This window comes from Doryrhamphus excisus, linkage group LG2 (assembly GCF_037039965.1).
Source record: "Doryrhamphus excisus strain RoL-2023G ecotype Guam linkage group LG2, RoL_Dexc_Guam_v1.1, whole genome shotgun sequence".
In the NCBI taxonomy this organism is placed as follows: Eukaryota; Metazoa; Chordata; class Actinopteri; order Syngnathiformes; family Syngnathidae; genus Doryrhamphus; species Doryrhamphus excisus.
The window spans coordinates 26,496,255-26,515,352 of NC_136358.1; the positions used below are offsets into that span (position 1 = coordinate 26,496,255).

The window sequence follows — 19,098 nt, forward strand, 5'->3', positions numbered from 1 at the left end:
GAGCTAGGGTCTGGGCAAGGCTGGGCCGCATCAGGTTTTCCAAAAAAAAAAAACGCATTTATTAAATATACAAAGAAAAATATACAAACTTTTTCAGTGCTTTGGTTCCGATTTTCTACAATAAAAGCTCTGATAAAACATTCCACTGTTCTCAAATATCTTAATTTTTATTTTTCTGCACAAAATAAGATGAAAAATAATAAATAAACAAATCAAGAATAAAGAAAATCAATCAGTAATAAATAAATAATAATAATAAAAACTTAAGAAACCACATATAGTTGGTGGGTAGACAAATTATTTTTTTCAGATTAAAATTAACAAAATATTATTAGAGCCCTGTAGACATGACAAAACACGACTATAGTCACATTTATACTCTTTTTATTTACAACATATTGCGCAACTGCAGGGTCTTGAGACACATGCTAACTCGCAAACTAGAGAGCTAGCGACCTAAACGGTAGCCTTCAAGTTATTTCCTTTAAACTTAAATAGCCAAAAACTTACCACTTCCACACGGATAGGGAGTATAACTATTAACAGTTATTTAACCTTTAACATGAACATGAATCAAACGTAATAATTTTTTCTGGGTACATGATACCATACAGCATCCATATCAAATTTGCGCGGGCCGCACTAACATTAAACTTTCATATCAAGGCGGGGGCCTCAAACTTGTGTCCTACGGGCCACATTTGGCCCGCGGGCCGCATGTTTGAGACCCCTGATTTAGGTTAAATATGAAGCTAGGCTATCATCACTCATCATTTCACCCTCAACTTTGTTTTGTGTGCGCGGGAATGTCATCCTTGAAGTACCACAGCAGCGTCATGCTGCGCCCACCTGTAAGTCCCACTGAATAAATCAGCTGCCAAATTGCAGGTATCAAGTCCCGCACTGTTCTGGAGCAAAATGGGGTTGCTTTCCACTTTCCTCTGCTTTCCATTCTTTTACCAGGAGTTGAGTGCAAAAAAAAAAAAAAATCATGTTTCATATTTTGTGGTGGAAAAGCCTGAATGTGCCGTGTTTACCGTTGTGTGCCCACAAGTTCTCTGAGGCAGCGTGTGACTGATGAGATCTCATTTGGTGAGAGTTACGTTTTTACGCTGATGTGGAGACAGATAAGATTTAAGACAAAAAAAAAAAAAAAAGTCAGAAAGCTCTCAGCTCGGGATGTGAATTTACATTTATTATGTATAAGCTGAGCCGGGCTGAGCTTGCGAGCAAGTCATCCCTGATGTTCAGTTAGCGCTGAGGATGTGTCACCTGTCTCTTCCTGTCCCGAATGGTTTCCCCTGACTAACATTACAGTTGTACCTCCTGGCAATACAGTGTGTGTGTGTGTGTGTGTGTGTGTGTGTGTGTGTATGAAAGAGACAACAGAAGTTTAACACCATGTGAATGTGACAGACAAGATGCAGGATAACTTGCCTGATCCAAATGGAAGCGGCAGTTTATTTAGTTTATTGGACTAGTGTTTTTCAACCTTTTTTGAGCCACGGCACGTTTTTTTTACATTGGAAAAATCTTGTGGCCACACCACTAACCAAAAATGTTACAAAATTATACCACGATCTCACACGTGCATTAAAAAGTCTATCGGAGGAACAAGGCAGGTGTTGTCACACGGATTAATTACATTGCTCTGCCAGTCTTTACACCACAGACACTCTACAGTAGCCACGTTTTTACATCACCACTTTTTCTCTTTCCGAATGACCTTTCGGGAGACAATGGTATCCATGGAAAGGAATATTCCAATCTCTTGGAATACATGCACCGTGAAAATCAAACAGAATAGTCAATGGGGCATGCCCAGTAAAACGTAAACAACATCACGTGATACCGGCTTTTTTTTCACTTTTTTCTTTCACTTGTTGGAATAACATTTTTTTCGTCTGTCCAGTCTTGAAATTTAGTTTGAATCAAAAACAAACTTTGCTTAGCAGTCCAATGCCGATTGCTCACTTCCATTTTTAAAACTGAAGAACGTGGATCTGCGTGTTACGTCATATTTGAGCATGCGCTGAAAGAACGCACCCGGAATAAATTGAAACAGGAAAAGATCAAATTCAATCTTGCTAATATTTTATAATTAAACTCGGGACATGTTTTATATAGATATATAATTTCTTTTTTAATAAAACTGGACTTAAATAACTTGAATAAAGTATGGAAGTGTTGAGATTCTGTTCCACAGATGGCGCTAATGCACATAAAAGCTGCTTGCCAACCGCCAATAAACAACAGAAGAAGAAAAACACCACAAAGAAAAACGCACCCTGACCAAGATACCTGAATTGGATTGGGGAAAGGAATATTCCATCCCTGTTCAATTCTTTCCGTTTGGGCAAATAAACCAAATGCAATTGGAATATTTGGGTCCATATATTCATGGCTATTGATATGATATTTGCAAATGGTGATTAATCAATGTTAAATATAAAACTACACTGGTACACTGGTTGAAAATCACTGCTCTTATGTGTTCCAGGAGCTTTTAGTTAAGGAAAGTTATCCTCAGTTCACTAGTCTAAATGTCAACTTGTAATAGGACATTATCATAAAGTGCAAAAAAAGTGGAGCAAAGTGCGGGATAAAGTAGTTTTAGGAAGTGAGGGCAGCACAGCTATGCTTTCTTGTCACGTACCGGAGTCATGAAAAGGTGACAGGAAAGGGGAGAGCAACCAAAATGGCAACTGTCATGTTAAACATTTTCCTCTGTGATGGAAAGGATGACAGAAGAATAGGCAATTACTTCCCATTTCCTTGCACTCCAGCAGGAAATTGTCTTCTCGACCAGTGGTCGCCCACCTTTTTTGAGTCCGGGGATCGGTGTGCATTCAGTTTTCATCAAACCTCTGAAGATCTTATTAAGAAAGCTTAACATCAAGGACGGATGACAGCCGTGAACTTGATTGACACCTAACTTGTCTTCCACTCACGCAGTTAAAAAGAACAACAACACACATCATCCATCCTTCACAAAGTAGCTTACAACATGAAATTATAAGCACAGAATGGATACAGACTCACTATTGATGTGTGGGTGATAGGCCATGTCAATAAATACAAATAAATAATAAATAAATAATTATAATAAATAATGATAAAATAATAAAGACAGAGCAACTAGCATCAATACAAAGTGCGGAAGAGTGTAATTCAATTAATCCATTGCAATATTCATTCATTCATTTGCTATACCGCTTATCCTCATGAGGGTCACAGGCATGCTGGAGCCTATACCAGCTGTCTTCCGGCGAGAGGCGGGGTACACCCTGGACTGGTGGTGTAGCCAATCACAGGGCACATATACACAAACAACCATTCACACTCACATTCATACCTATGGACAATTTGGAGTTGCTAATTAACCTAGCATGTTTTTGGAATATGGGAGGAAACCGGAGTACCCGGAGAAAACCCACGCATGCACGGGGAGAACATGCAAACTCCACACAGAGATGGCCGAGTGTGGAATTGAACCCTGGTTTCCTAGCTGTGAGGTCTGCACGCTAACCACTCGACCGCCGTGCCGCCGAGACACAATCAACTGGAGTTAATTATGATCACTAAGGAGACGATAATACGCCTTGTCATCTTGCTTTCAAAAACGTTTCAAGGTATATATTTCATGGTTCATAGAAGCCATTAAAGCCCCAAAATGACTAAGAATGAGTGCATGTCAACTTTGTATCCGTCAAGTCTATCCTGAAGTGAAGAGTGTGTTTCTAGTGTAATAGCTGACCTGGTAGACATGGTAGGCATTAGCGGCTCTGCCCTGGAGGAACACAGAAGGGATCCACACGTTGATGAGCGCCCGATGAGCCCTTTAAGGGGAAAAAAAAACAATAACATCATGACTGCTTTGGCCGATTACGTCCATCTTCATAATCGTCATCATCATCTGCAACACTTGGTGAGCTCCAGCAAGTGGAAAGTGTCATGTGAGCATGAATGGAGGCATGCTGTGTTGGGGAAAGCATGGTTGAGATACGAGAGAGATGATTAGACTATCTCTATCTCTATCGGGCAAGGAACCATATCAGGTCATTTGAGCAGATGTTCGAAACGGACCCAGCACGCCTCACCATGAAGCCATAAGCCAGAAATGTGTGATTGTTCCCAGGCAGGAAAATAACAGTAATGTTGAAAAATGTTTTCAACGTTCTCAATAGATTATGAAATCTATAGAGACCTTCACACCTGTGTCTTTGCAGTTAGCCTGAGGGGATTTAGTGCCTCTCTTATAATTCAGTCGTGTCATCTGTGTCTTTCTACTCTGAATGCACTTTGTGTCTGCATTACACTGTATTGCAATATTGCATCCACCTGTCCCAACACAGCCAAATACATGAAGAAATATTCATTCCATTATATAACATGATACGTGACTTGTGTCTGATATCATTAATTCTGAACTCATTCATTTGTTATTTTATGAATATCACCGCATGTAATATTATTTACAGTAGAACCTGGTCCCACTTCATCATCAAGATCTTATTTCTAAAAAGCCTGCTGCTTTTTTTTAAGGATGTCATTAGATGTCATCATACATGCTCAAACGTTTTTGTCAAAATCAAATCTGAGACCCAAAGGGGTCCTTTCCGTGAAAAATCAGTGCATTTATGTCGAGCATGAAATGACTTCAGTAGGAAATCATGCAGTGACTTCCGGTTCTGTGCAAAATAAGCATCAAAATAAAAGCAACCGTGGCTATGTTATTACCACAGTAACTGACAAAAAGTAATTTTTTTTTACCTTTTAAGCCAAAAATAACGTGATCAAATATTTCTGCATTTCAACATAGTGCCCACATTTGAAAGAAAAACAGGAAAAGTCTAAAGAGTAGTACAGCGTGGGAAAAAGCTCTAGCACAATCGAGGGAAAACAACAACAAACAAAAATCCTCATCGCCCTTCGCCTTATGTCAAAGTCAAAAGTAAATGGGCAAACAATGGCTCGTTTCGGTTTTTGATTTTCGGTTATGTTGACGACTGCACGCGTCCAAAGTGAAAATGTTATTATAAAAAGTCAGAGCTGATGTGTGTGAATATCTTGTTTTGCCTACAACATTAAGAATAAAAGGTCTGCTTTCATGCATGACTAAGAAAAATTAATCACATTTGAGCAGCAGAAATCAGAGGATATTTACATTTTTTAATCGAAAAACAATGAATGAATATGAATAATGAATGAATTGTTTCACAAGTGTTACTGAAGGTGTGGAATTCTTACGTTTCAAAATCCGAGAGGCTGGGATCATCCGATGTTTGGCTTAAATCCCCTGGAACCTGAATATATATATAAAAGCAGAGGAAAAATCAAAGTGGATCAGTCATTATTCCCGACCACGGGATGTGAGGTTGATACGTGCACATGTAACATGCCAAGCTGGAATCACTGTTTACTCAGCTGCAGGAAACATCTGGAACATTTATGCTGTTTAGGGTGAACTGTAGGAGCTCCTGTTGGGGAACAGTTGTTATCCTGATCTGACAAGCCCCTGTGTAATAGTGTGTGTGTGTGTTTGATTCGCCTCATTCTAGGGTCCCACATCCCTTGTGGACCCACATGACCAAATCCAGATGTTGGCATTCTGCGTGATTACATGTGAAAGACAGTGTACGCCAATCCTGCCAGGCATAGGTGGCTTATGATGCACGAAAACCGGTGGGGGGGGGGGGGGGGGAAACACTGTCGCCGTCACCGTGGCGACCTCAGCATCTTTTAGCTTTGATCACACCGTCCAAGGAGCACACACAAAAATAGCAGATTGTAAAGTAGCGGGATATGTGTTGTGGTACCAAGCCAGAGTTAAAGTGACCAAGGTTTTGAAGAGAAGCTCTTTGAAGATGCTGAGCAACAAGGACACAAACACCCACACCCACACGGTGAGCAGTCCAAAAAGGAAAGGCTGAAGTTGAGGGATAACAAGTATAACATATCTTCATCTTCCTGAGACTCTCTCTGCCACATCAGCTCACGCCACAGATGGTGTGTGTGTCTGTGTGTATGTGTGTGTGTGTGTGTCTGTCAGTGTTCAGGGTGCAATCAAATGTTGGTATTATGTAATCATTTTAGTCGGAGCAATATTGTTGTTACATATAACAGCACTTAGATAACAATACAGTCGTACGTTTATCGCGGTTAATTGTTTCCAGACAAGTGAATTTCCATGTGATAGGATGAAAAATTTATGAATATTTTCATAATTATGGTATAGAAAACCTGTTTACCGTCTTCTAAATCAGGGGTCTCAAACACGCGGCACGCGGGCCAAATGTGGCCCGCAGGACACAAGTTTGAGGCCCCCGCCTTGATATGAAAGTTTAATGTTAGTGCGGCCCGCGCAAGTTTGATATGGATGCTGTATGGTATCATGTACCCAGAAAAAAATATTACGTTTGATTAATGTTCATGTTAAAGGTTAAATAACTCTTAATAGTTATCCTCCCTATCCGTGTGGAAGTGGTAAGTTTTTGGCTTTTTAAGTTTAAAGGAAATAACTTGAAAGCTACCGTTTAGGTCGCTAGCTCTCTAGTTTGCGAGTTAGCATGTGTCTCAAGACCCTGCAGTTGCGCAATATGTTGTAAATAAAAAGAGTATAAATGTGACTATAGTCGTGTTTTGTCATGTCTACAGGGCTCTAATAATGCTTTGTTCATTTTAATCTGAAAAAAATTATTTGTCTACCCACCAACTATATGTGTTTTTTTAATTTTGAATTATTTGCCGTTTTATTATTATTATTATATTTATTTATTACTGATTGATTGATTTTCTTTATTCTTGATCTTATTTTGTGTAGAAAAATAAAAATGAAGATATTTAAGAACAGTAAAATGTTTATCAGAGCTTTTCTTGTAGAAAATCGAAACCAAAGCAAAGTTTATTAATTTTTCTGTTTTTAATAAATGTTGTTACGGCCCCAACAGTAGCCTGTGTTATTATGATTCTTATGTTATTATTATTGTGCCTGTCATGAGATAATTTAAACCTTTTCTGTTCATCACATCTCGTCCCGGGCTCCCGTCAAAGAGCCCCCTGGTCCTCAGGAACCCGTGTGCCTGTCTTCACTAATTATTAAACAGAATTCTCCAAAAAAAAAAATATTAGTGGAAAGATCTATGTTGATAATAACTCACCGGTCCTCTCAGCTCAATAAGTTCCTGTCTCATCTGCACAATGAGGTGGTCTTTGGCCATGAGGTTGCGGTATAGGCATTCATTAAACTCGATCAACTCCCCGTGCATCTCGGCCACCTGTAACACACACATGCACAGTCACACATTATGGTGAGAAATAAAAATGAAAAACAATTAAATGTACAATTCTCAATTGCCCGCAGAGAAGGAGCAGTCCAGGTGGAGTCTAATTAAAATTGACAGCAGGACAGATTTCGGGGAAACAGTTTAACTCCATCCTGCGGTGGAGGGGATGGAGCCAAACAGGGAGCACATCCAACGAGAGTGAAGTAGGCGAAAGCAGTTTGGAGCCCAGGCAGTCAGAATCCTGCCAGCCTGCTAATCAATTGTCCTCAGCTCTAACGAACCTTGACAGTGTTATCCACAATTCTGTGCCCTCATGCAAATAGTTCTGACAAATGACTGTGTGTGTGTGTGTGCGCGCGTGTGTGTGTGTCCAATGCCCCATCTTCCTAACCTGGCCAGACAGTGCAGACAGGTCTTTGTCATGAGACTGACAGCTGTGACACACACTGTGCTTTACACGAGGCACCTGCTGCCACAACCATTTCAGCAGGGTGATGTCACGCCATTGGCAGGTGAGACGAGCTCGGGCACCGCTGGTACTCCAACATCGACCGGTACCCGTTAACTTTTTCACATTGCATTTAAAACAGCATGTCACGAAGCCTCTTGTGGATACTCGGCTGCAAAGTTGCTAGTGCAAAGCCGAGATAACTTTGCTTAAAGGCGAATATTCAGAACATTGTGTATAGGCACATCGTAGAGAATAGCCATCCATTTTCTATGGCACATAATCCTCATTTCACTCATGGTGGTATGATGGAGCCTATCCCAGTTGACTTTGCGTGGAAGGCGGCGTACACCCTGGACTGGTTGCTTGCCAATCGCAAAAATTACTTATTGTGTGACTGGTTGCACAGACTGTCACTGTCAACATGATGCCAACAAAATTTATACTAGTCAGTATACTATAGTCAGTATTTATACATTCATTCATTTATTTTCTACCGCTTATCCTTTCGAGGGTCGCAGGGGGGTGCTGGAGCCTATCCCAGCTGTCTTCGGGCAAAAGGCAGGCGGGGTACACCCTGTACTGGTGGCCAGCCAATCACAGGGCACATATAGACAAACAACCATTCACACTCACATTCATACCTATGGACAATTTGGAGTCGCTAATTAACCTAGCATGTTTTTGGAATGTGGGAGGAAACCGGAGTACCCGGAGAAAACCCATGCATGCACGGGGAGAACATGCAAACTCCACACAGAGACGGCCGAGGGTGGAATTGAGCCCGGGTCTCCTAGTCTGCGCGCTAACCACCGTGCACCCCTATAGATATACAAGTAAGGATAAAAATATGAACATTAATACAACTGACAATTAGTTTAGAATACTACGATTCATTCCATCAATGTTCATATAAGCTGTAGCCAATGATTGCATTGACAGATTAACATCATAAGCTTAAATACCAATGTAGTACTAACAGAACTGCAAAGTCACATCAACTGAATAGCTACTTTGAATAGCTACCATTACTTCATACCACTAACAATAAAAATCAACACATGATAATAATAAAACTCCAAAGGCAATTACAATCTATGAATATTATACTGCAAGGCATAGCCCACCCTTTTAATTAATGCTCTAAATATTGTCTTTCATCAACACCGACATAAGAGCTGTTATCCTTTCCAAGGAGACTAAGCTTTGATTTGTGCATCCCTCTTTTGTTTCCCAATATATGGCACTTTAACTGCAGCACAGAAGTTATGAAGGGAATAGCAATGTGCACGTGTCCTCAGGCTGCCGCTTAAATCTCTCAGCCAAATACAAGCCAAGCTCCCGAGGAAGTCCTAGAATAAAAAGGTAGATACGCCACCTCGGCTTCCATGCAGCTGATTTTGGCAATACTCTTATATATACTTTGCATATATATAAAAAAAAGAAGTAAATCTTGATATACTAAATAAATGAAATTACAACTTTTGAGCAATACAACTCTGTTATTGCATAATGTTAGCTTAATGGTCACAGACCCCCTTTTTTGTTCTCGAAACTGTAAAGCTCTCCCCAACCTAACAGCATTCAAATCACAATTATTGTTTTTATGGCACTGCAGCGCTTGAATAATTATACGAGCAAATTCATTTGAAGCACAGAGAAACCCAATTAATTCTCAGAGATAATCACTTGTCTTTTTTGCGATGTGTGCATCCAAATATCCAGCGTAATACGTGTGGTGATACGCGTGTGACTGCACATTAATTCTACAGTATATTAACCTATAGTTTGACCTGCATTCTTGCATGCATTTACTTCCCTTACAATTAGGGCATCCCAAAGTTCTGAGCCAATCTATAATGTAGGTTTGCATCAGGTCATAACGATCTGCAAGTGGAGGATGAGAAAACTAATGGTTGCACAATCAAGTGACCACAACAGGTCATTACATCACCGAGTGGCAAATTTCAAATAATTAAAGGGCACCATGAGAACAAGTTGGGAGTTTAATTAAATCCCATTTTTGCAAGTGGATCCAAAAAACCTCAACACACACACACCGGAATTAATAACTCGACGACCAAGGTAATAAACTAGCCTTGTATTTGAACATGTATCATTTATTTAATAATGTGTCTGTTTTAGCGACATCAGACAATCATCACATTAAATGTGGAAAGATGTGATGCAATAATAATACATAATATATCATAATGCATGTTTTCCCCGTGCATGTGTGGGTTTTCTCCGGGTACTCCGGTTTCTTCCCACATTCCAAAAACATGCTAGGTTAATTGGCGATTCCAAATTGTCCATAGGTATGAATGTGAGTGTGAATGGTTGTTTGTCTATATGTGCCCTGTGATTGGCTGGCCACCAGTCCAGGGTGTACCCCGCCTCTCGCCCAAAAACAACTGGGATAGGCTCCAGCACCCCCCGCATCAATGGCATCAATGTCATCATAAGGACACTTTGTCAACTTGATGACAATAACGCATTTGCGTGGATGTTTACATTTGGAAAAAAGGTCCATTACAACCGAACAGTGCAAAAAGGTAACAAAAGGTAAAAAATCTGAAAATCTGCTTTGACCGTGTTGTTTTGGACCGTGAGGAGAAATGGCCGTCCTCCAAGTTCTGCCGACAGAAATTAGTCATGACAAATGTACTTTCCGCTGCCATCTTTACCCTTTATTCTCTATGTGAGCAAAAACAAATTGGCATCGTTTGTCAAACGCAAAGCAAAATGATGCATTTTCCGATAAATCACTAAAAGTTGATGATCTCTGTGCAACTTTGGAATTTTAAATGGCGTGCATTGAGATGGTTTTTCCCTGTTGACAATATTTTAGAGCAGGGGTTTTAAAGTGTTGCAGAGTGAGCCTTCCCTCAGAGAATAAAACACGTTTGGGACCTTACCTACTCCCTGAAAAGCTTAATTTCTGCTCAGCCAAGACTCTGTTTACTCTCTAACCCTAGGAACTAAAAACCAATTTATTTTGCCTTTGAACTGTCTTCTGCGTTTTTCTTTATTTTTCTCAATCTGCTGTGCTTCCCCTGAAGTCTTCTTGCGCCTACTTTGAAAACCCATTATAGGGGGTGTTACGTTACAAGTTTTGGAATGGAAATTGACAGGTATATTTTGTATTCTACGTTTGTATTGGGGTTTTCTACCTCGGTTAGAGTCATTAATCCATTCTAGAGAGTCGGACTCAAACCAAAACATATGTTAATTGAATCAGTTTTTGCAAAGAAAATAATGCAAATCCAACAAGTTTTGGAATGGAAATTGACAGGTATATTTTGTATTCTACGTTTGTATTATGGTTTTCTACCTCGGTTAGAGTCATTAATCCATTCTAGAGGGTCGGACTCAAACCAAAACATATGTTAACTAAATCAGCTTTTCACAAAGAAAATAATGCAAATCCAACAAGTTTTGTAATGGAAATTGACAGGTATATTTTGTATTCTACGTTTGTATTGGGAATTTTCTACCTCGGTTAGAGTCATTAATCCATTCTAGAGAGTCAGACTCAAACCAAAACATATGTTAACTAAATCAGCTTTTCGCAAAGAAAATAATGCAAATCCAACAAGTTTTGGAATGGAAATTGACATGTATATTTTGTATTCTATGTTTGTATTGGGGGTTTTTTCTACCTCGGTTAGAGTAATTAATCCATTCTAAAGAGTCGGACTCAAACCAAAACATATGTTAACTAAATCAGCTTTTCACAAAGAAAATAATGCAAATCCAACAAGTTTTGGAATGGAAATTGACAGGTATATTTTGTATTCTACGTTTGTATTGGGGTTTTCTACCTCGGTTAGAGTCATTAATGAATTCTAGAGGGTCGGACTCAAACCAAAACACATGTTAACTGAATCAGCTTTTCGCAAAGAAAATAATGCAAATCCAACAAGTTTTGTAATGGAAATTGACAGGTATATTTTGTATTCTATGTTTGTATTGAGGTTTTCTACCTCGGTTACAGTCATTAATCCATTCTAGAGGGTCGGACTCAAACCAAAACATATGTTAACTGAATCAGCTTTTTGCAAAGAAAATAATGCAAATCCAACAAAGCTGTTCCAGACACCCAAAAGTGTTCAAAAAAAGTAGAAGACATCAAAGTTCTATCCTTTCATTTTTCAGAATGAGGCCCTCGTTGGAAAAGGTCTGACCCAACCGATTACTCGATTAATCAAAAGAAGAAGCTTCGGATTAATCTACTAAGAAAATAATGGTTAGTTGACGCCTTCAATGTTACTGCAGCCGTCTTAAAAACTCAGAGAAGACAACCCATATAAGACAGCTATAAGACATCTTATAGCTCTGTTAGTCACTTCAGCACATCTGCTCCTCAACAGGAGGAAACATGCCTGAAAGACGGAAGAGACAAAAAGAGAGCAAAAAGGGATGAGCGTGAGCGCCGACCAATATAGACATCACAAGCTGTTCTGTCCACTATTCACTGGGAGTAAAGAAAAGGCAAAACAGCTACAATGGAACACAGAGGGAGTGTGAGAAAGATGAGAGCAGCAGATGGACCACTTGAAAAGGCAAAGATGGGTGTTTATAAAAGGCTAAATCTGGCCAATGATATAGACACGTAGCTCTTTGTCACTGCAGCATTACAGCACTTGGATCACACATTATTTGGGCTTATGGGCTTTTATGACTTTGAAAGGCCGCACACAATGTTTTAAAGTGGACTTTTATATTTTCATCATAAGCAGAATGATGCGGTGTAGCTCGTTCCTGTCATCTCTAAGTATCTTATTCCACTGATAAAACTTTGTCAGTATCAAGTATTCAAGTATCAAGGGGATAGTGGGTAGTTATGACAGCGCAGGATGATGTTTTAAATATTTGCAAACAAATAAATGATCTATAATTGTGTTGTTGTGGTCAGGCACAGAATGCATCTCCCAGATAATTGACTGTTTATTAAATTCCCAGCTTGAACACTGATTCAATCCTGACTCTAATTGGACATGGCAGGCCTAGCATGATTACTCCATTATACCACAGAAGGTGTCTGTCTTTATTATCGATAACTTTATTAACTTCTGAAGTTTTCCCATAGAAAAGCTGGCGCCTTGGAATTTTAAATGAAGTGTATTTGGTTTAGATCAGGGGTCTCAAACATGCGGCCCGCTGTTACTTTTACAATCAGTAACTGTTACATTTGTTCACTTCCTGCTTTCCATAATACAGTTTAAGGTTTTTTTAAGGCATTGTTTACTCACTGTTTGCTTTCTATTTACACATACATTATGCACTTGGCAGTCAATTCGGGACAGAAAATGGTGCACATTACGTATTTTACACGCGGCCCGCGGGCCACACTAGTTTGAGGCCCCCGCCTTGATATGAAAGTTTAATGTTGATATGGATGCTGTATGGTATCATGTACCCAGAAAAAATTATTACGTTTGATTAATGTTCATGTTAAAGGTTAAATAACTGTTAATAGTTATCCTCCCTATCCGTGTGGAAGTGGTCGTTTTTGGCTATTTAAGTTTAAAGGAAATAACTTGAAGGCTACCGTTTAGGTCGCTAGCTCTCTAGTTTGCGAGTTAGCATGTGTCTCAAGACCCTGCAGTTGCGCAATATGTTGTAAATAAAAAGAGTATAAATGTGACTATAGTCGTGTTTTGTCATGTCTACAGGGCTCTAATAATGCTTTGTTCATTTTAATCTGAAAAAAATAATTTGTCTACCCACCAACTATATGTGGTTTCTTAAGTTTTTATTATTTGCCGTTTTATTATTATTATTATATTTATTTATTACTGATTGATTTTCTTTATTCTTGATGTGTTTGTTTATTTTTCATCTTATTTTGTGCAGAAAAATAAAAATTAAGATATTTGAGAACAGTAGAATGTTTTATCAGAGCTTTTATTGTAGAAAATCGGAACCAAAGCACTGAAAAAGTTTGTATATTTTTCTGTTTTTAATAAATGTGTTTTTTTGTTTTTTTTTGCAACACCTGATTTGCCCAGACCCTAGCTCCAGTGGCCCCCAGGTAAATTGAGTTTGAGACCCCTGGTTTAGATTCTCAAACTTTTTTCACAATTGTGTACTCCTTCAGACATTTGACGTCTCGCAATATGTGAGCTTGGAAAAGGGCGTTTTTGGAGTTAGTTCACTCCCGTCCTCCTAAAAAAAAAAAAAGTAACTTTCCAATAACGTTTCAAAGCAGTTATTTTAGCCTTTTAACCGTGCTATTCATCAGTTAACTCTCCAAACGACTCATGTGTTTCCACATCACTTCAGTGACTCTGAAAGTTCAAACAAAATTCATTTAAAAGCAGTATGAATAACCCACTGGCTTTCCATCATTTGGGAAAACAGACATTTGGAGTTGTATTATCGAAGAAATATAGACAATAAAGCTATATCTGCTCAAGTGGAAAATTAGATTTTAAAATTCATCAGACACAATTTGGTGTTCAATTTCTTACTTGGGCATTTTCTTGCGAGAAGCATAAAAAAAGTCAATACTTTGCAATTCAAAGACGGCCATACTACCTCCTGAGCCACTGCATTCCTATGTGTCTCCATACATCCACCTTTTGCCGCTGATCCCAATTCAAGTTGCAGGGGCAGCAACCTTAGCGGGGAAGCCCACAGACCTGAGCACCTCCCCAGGGACCACTTGCCTGAGCCACCTCATCTGGGTCTTCTCAATACAGTGGAGCAATGGTTCTACTCTGAGATTCTCCTGTCTTCTCACCTCATCTTTAAGTGAGAGCCCAGCCTCCCGATGGAGGAAACTCATTTAGGCAGCTTGTACCCGTGGTTCTCTTGGTCACCATCCACATCTCATGACCATAAATGAGGGTAGGAATGGAGATCGACGCTCTTCACCACAACAGACCGACTGTAGACGCTGCATCAATTTGCCTGTCAAGCTCACGTTCCATTCTTCCCTCACCCCAAGCAACTTACACTCCTTAAACTCGGACTTGGAGGTGCTGTCGATTTGAAGATCACAGCCAGATGAAGCCAGTAAAATCTGCAAAAAGTAGACCCAATCCTGCAGCCTTCAAATTCTGTCCATATAAGTAATGAACAGAATCGGTGACAAAGGGCATGCAGCCTTTCGAGAGTCCAATACTTGCAGACTAAGTTCTGACACCGGTCATACAGAGAGCTAATTGTCCTTTAATGACTTTGTCATAGCATCAAACTTCATAAGAACATCCTGCAAGCAGTGATACGTACGCAATTAAAAGTGAAAATGCACCAATCCTTAAAAAAATCATAATACACATCCATCATCTCTCCATCTTCTCGAGTTGCTTTGAGGTTTCCCTTTCTTCAGGTCTTGGTTTTTTTTCTGCACATTAATATGTCTGTTTCTCATTTCACACAGGCGCCAATCCACCGGGACACATTACAGTGGCCTCCTACTCGGATTGCTTTTTAGAGCCACTTAGATCACACATCCGTGGAGCCCAAACGGGACGCATTGTGGTGAATGCATGTGTACACAAACACATCACCGGCACACAACATCACTCTATAACAGCTGCAAGTGTGTGAAATTCACAGGCTAGTCTGTGATTGCACTAATAAAAATAATAAAAAATACTGTATATATCCAGATCACCAAACATAAAAAGGCAATCTTATACCAAGTAGAACCTTTATCGAGTAATTTTCTAATATTTTTGTGTTGGATGATACCAATATTGGGAAGCAAGGAGCATCAACCATATTGATCTGCAAGGTATTTGGTCATATTATATTCAGGGTTCTGAGATTTAGACATGCAAACCAACCTCAATTGAGATATTTTTGATGTATTTACAGTAAATCCCAGCCAATCGGAACATGACCTCTCCAAGTCGAAATGCTAGTTTTTACATGGAAAAGAATGGAGAGCAAAAACCGCTTGCCCAAATCTAATGTGTATTCCTGCTAAATACTTGAGCTTGTCTCGTGTCATTTTGCAGTGTTTTGGTTGACAGTTTGGAGTACCCGCCGTATTTGTTGAAATATTTCTAAATAAATCCCAATAGGATACATGGAACAGAGCCTGGTCATAAATACAGCTGTGTTCCTCATCAAATGACGGTAAACACGCTCTAAAATGTAGCTGGCAGCAACAAAAAATCATCAAAATCTCAGCGTGACACTTTCAAAAGTCGATAGTGTCCAGTCAGGTTGCTGTCTCATATTTAGCAAATTATTGACAGGTACTACATCATTGCTAAATTATAACATCAGGAAGAAAAAAAAGCAGGTAAGAGACATAATATTTTCACAATCTTCAATAGAGCTCTTACTTATAAGAAGGCATATAATACTTATATGCCAGTACAGTAAACCTCGGATATATCGGATTCAATTGTTCCCACTGGTTTTGTCCGATATAAGCGAAATCCGTTATACGCGTATACCGGAAATGTCCGTTTTACGCATATATCGGATTTATATCCGGTATATGCGTAAATCGTATTTTATCCGTTATAAAAAGGCACTTCCTTGACTATGTTTCCAATGTACCTGTACCTGAGAAAGACACCATGCGGCCATCCGATATATGCGAGGGAAATTGGAACGGGACTGGAGATTTTGTCCGAAATAGGCGAAATCCGTTATAAAAAATCCGATATATGCAATAAAATTTTTTTGGAAATTCATTACAGAAAAATTGGTTCTTTTTTTTTTTATCTGTCCGTTGTGAGCGAATTTCCGATATATCCGAGTCCGATATATCCGAGGTTTACTGTATTACTACCGGTCAAATTATGAATCTCTACCACCTCTACTTCCTGTTACAAAGCCTCGTCTGGCCAGGCCTGAGATTCACGTTGACAACCAAGCAATTCCAACAAATGTAAACAGCATTAAAAATATGCCACACGAGTGTATGAATAAATAAAAAACAATACAAAAGAAATTGATTAACTATTCATATCCAAAACAATCTGATAGAGTATTTCCTATGTGATTCTGTGCATGTCATTCTCATTAGAGCTGGCACATCATTGGTCAATCTCACAGTGAATAGGACATGTAATTACCCTTGAACATGGTAACACGATACCCAATATCCTACTTAGAATAAATACACTGCTAACAATATTACTCATGTGTATCCACCCACAAGTAATGGAATCACAGAAACCCTAAACACGAGAGCTACAGACAGTAATATGGATTATGCTAATTTGAAAATAACTGCATTAAGACTGAATTAGAATTTGAGCTAATCATACATAAATGGCGTAAAGCCAAGTATCAACACCAATACCACTCGCCTCCTGGAAGTAGAAATCTTGCGAAAAGCTAATTCGAAGCTAACAGGACACAAACACATCCTTGTTTCAGCAAATCACGGTTGGGTCTGGGACCAATTAAATACAATTGGTTAACGGAATATTCCATCCCTGTTTAATTCTTTCCGTTTGAGCAAATAAACCAAATGCAATTGGAATATTTGGGTCCATGTATACTATTAACATAATGGCTATTGACATAATATGTGCAAATGATGATTATTAATTCATTTTCTACTGCTTTTTTGTCACGAGGGTCGCGGGGGGTGCTGGAGCCTATCCCAGCTGTCTTCAGGCCAGAGGCGGGGTACACCCTGGACTGGTGGCCAGCCAATCCCAGGGCACATATACACAAACAACCATTCACACTCACATTCATACCTATGGACAATTTGGAGTCGCCAATTAACCTAGCATGTTTTTGGAATGTGGGAGGAAACCGGAGTACCCGGAGAAAACCCACGCATTTACGGGGAGAACATGCAAACTCCACACAGAGATGCCCGAGGGTGGAATTGAACCTTGATCTCCTAGCTGTAAGGTCTGCGCGCTAACCACTAGACCACCGTGCCGCCCAAATGATGATTAATAAATGTTAACTATAAAAAGTGATATTGGATAATTCCTCACGGTACATCTGACGGTTTCTCAAGGTACACTAGTTGGTTGAAAATCACTGGTGTATTCCATGTTAACACTTTATGTTGAAACAGTAAGATGCAAGAAAAGAACAAACTCACCTCGATGAGCTTACGTTCATAGCTGGCTGCCAACTCCTCAATGTCGCCCATGCACTTACTCGGAGGGGCAGGGGTGTGTTCCTCACTCAGCTGCAAGACTGACAGAGCTGCAAGACACAGGACAAACATTTTTTTTTAAAGATGTACAAATACGACGATAACAATGGCATGTAAACCAGTGCTTTTTGCACTCGTGCATGATTGGAGAGAATGATGCACATCTGTATAATACACAAGCTACCTGCTTCTCAATTGCTTCGCATCCCAATTAGTGTCTCATCCCAGCGTAGATGAGTCAATCCAACATACAGTACATCCACTCAAAAGTGCTAAAATGGAAATCCTCTTTTTGGTTGTACATAAGATACACAATGCCACAATGTAAGTTAGCACTCAAACATGTTTTCCCCCCTTTCTGTCATTTCTATTAAAATGATAAATGTCCCCTCTATCCCCCGCTTGCCTCTTCTACCCAGACTTTCCTCTCAGACCGAGCTCATTCTTTCTGTGTATGACTGCCGCTCGCTCACAGGCTTAAGTCATCACGGCAGCGCCTAAAGCGTTGTTTCTAAGCTCATAAACATCAACTAATAGGGTTCCCTCCGCAAAGAAGAAAAAATGGGAGCTCTGTGTCTTCGCAGAGAAGGTGTGGGTTTGATTGGATTTTCAGCATCACAGAAGAAAATTAACTTTGGAAATTTGACAGGAACACACCCAAGCTGACACTCACTGACAGACCCACTGAGGGTTTGAAAGCAGTGATGGGAACACACACTCTCAGAACAGAGAAAATTAAAGAACTTGGGAGTTGAACATGTCCAAAAGGTTCCATCAAGTTCGAATCAAAGTTTGGCAAGATCTTCAAAAAGTGGACTATTATCTGAAAAACTGTGTAGATCTCGGAGGGTGTCAACCAAAAGGTAACATTAGTGTATTTGGAAAACAACTTTAATGCTCCTGGTCACTGGTGTGTGTGAGTGACAGCAAGAAAAGCTCCGACTCGCTCGACTCGGGGAGTAGTCTTTTGGTAGCACCTGCTGGTTTGCATGTATAAACACTCACATAGATCCCAAATATACAGTAAGACTTTTGTCCTACAGGGAAAAAATAGTTTTTATTCCAATCAATATGCAGATTTCAGTTTTTTGTTACGTTGACAGGGTGCCGATAAAAAGAAATGTGGACAAACCAGCCGACGAGAAAGAAAAAGGGAGAAGGGCCCATGTTGGGGGAGGGCGGATACACACCACAGATGTTCCTGGCTAAAGAAAATTGGGCTGACAGCTGGTGTGTAATAACAAAACTAACTGAGCATCACTCTC

At 39.6% G+C, this 19,098-nt stretch overlaps 1 protein-coding gene across 1 annotated transcript in view; it reads right to left on the minus strand.

Annotated features, from left to right (window-relative positions):
- The window catches only part of snx29 (sorting nexin 29), a 100,971-nt gene that overhangs the window by 30,443 nt on the left and 51,430 nt on the right, over positions 1-19,098 (minus strand). The window contains exons 15-18 of the mRNA XM_058061693.2: positions 17,777-17,883; positions 7,161-7,277; positions 5,251-5,306; positions 3,758-3,839 (exon numbers count right to left, since the gene is read on the minus strand). Coding sequence (XP_057917676.2) covers positions 3,758-3,839; positions 5,251-5,306; positions 7,161-7,277; positions 17,777-17,883 — 362 coding nt within the window. The remainder of the gene's footprint in view (positions 1-3,757; positions 3,840-5,250; positions 5,307-7,160; positions 7,278-17,776; positions 17,884-19,098) is intronic.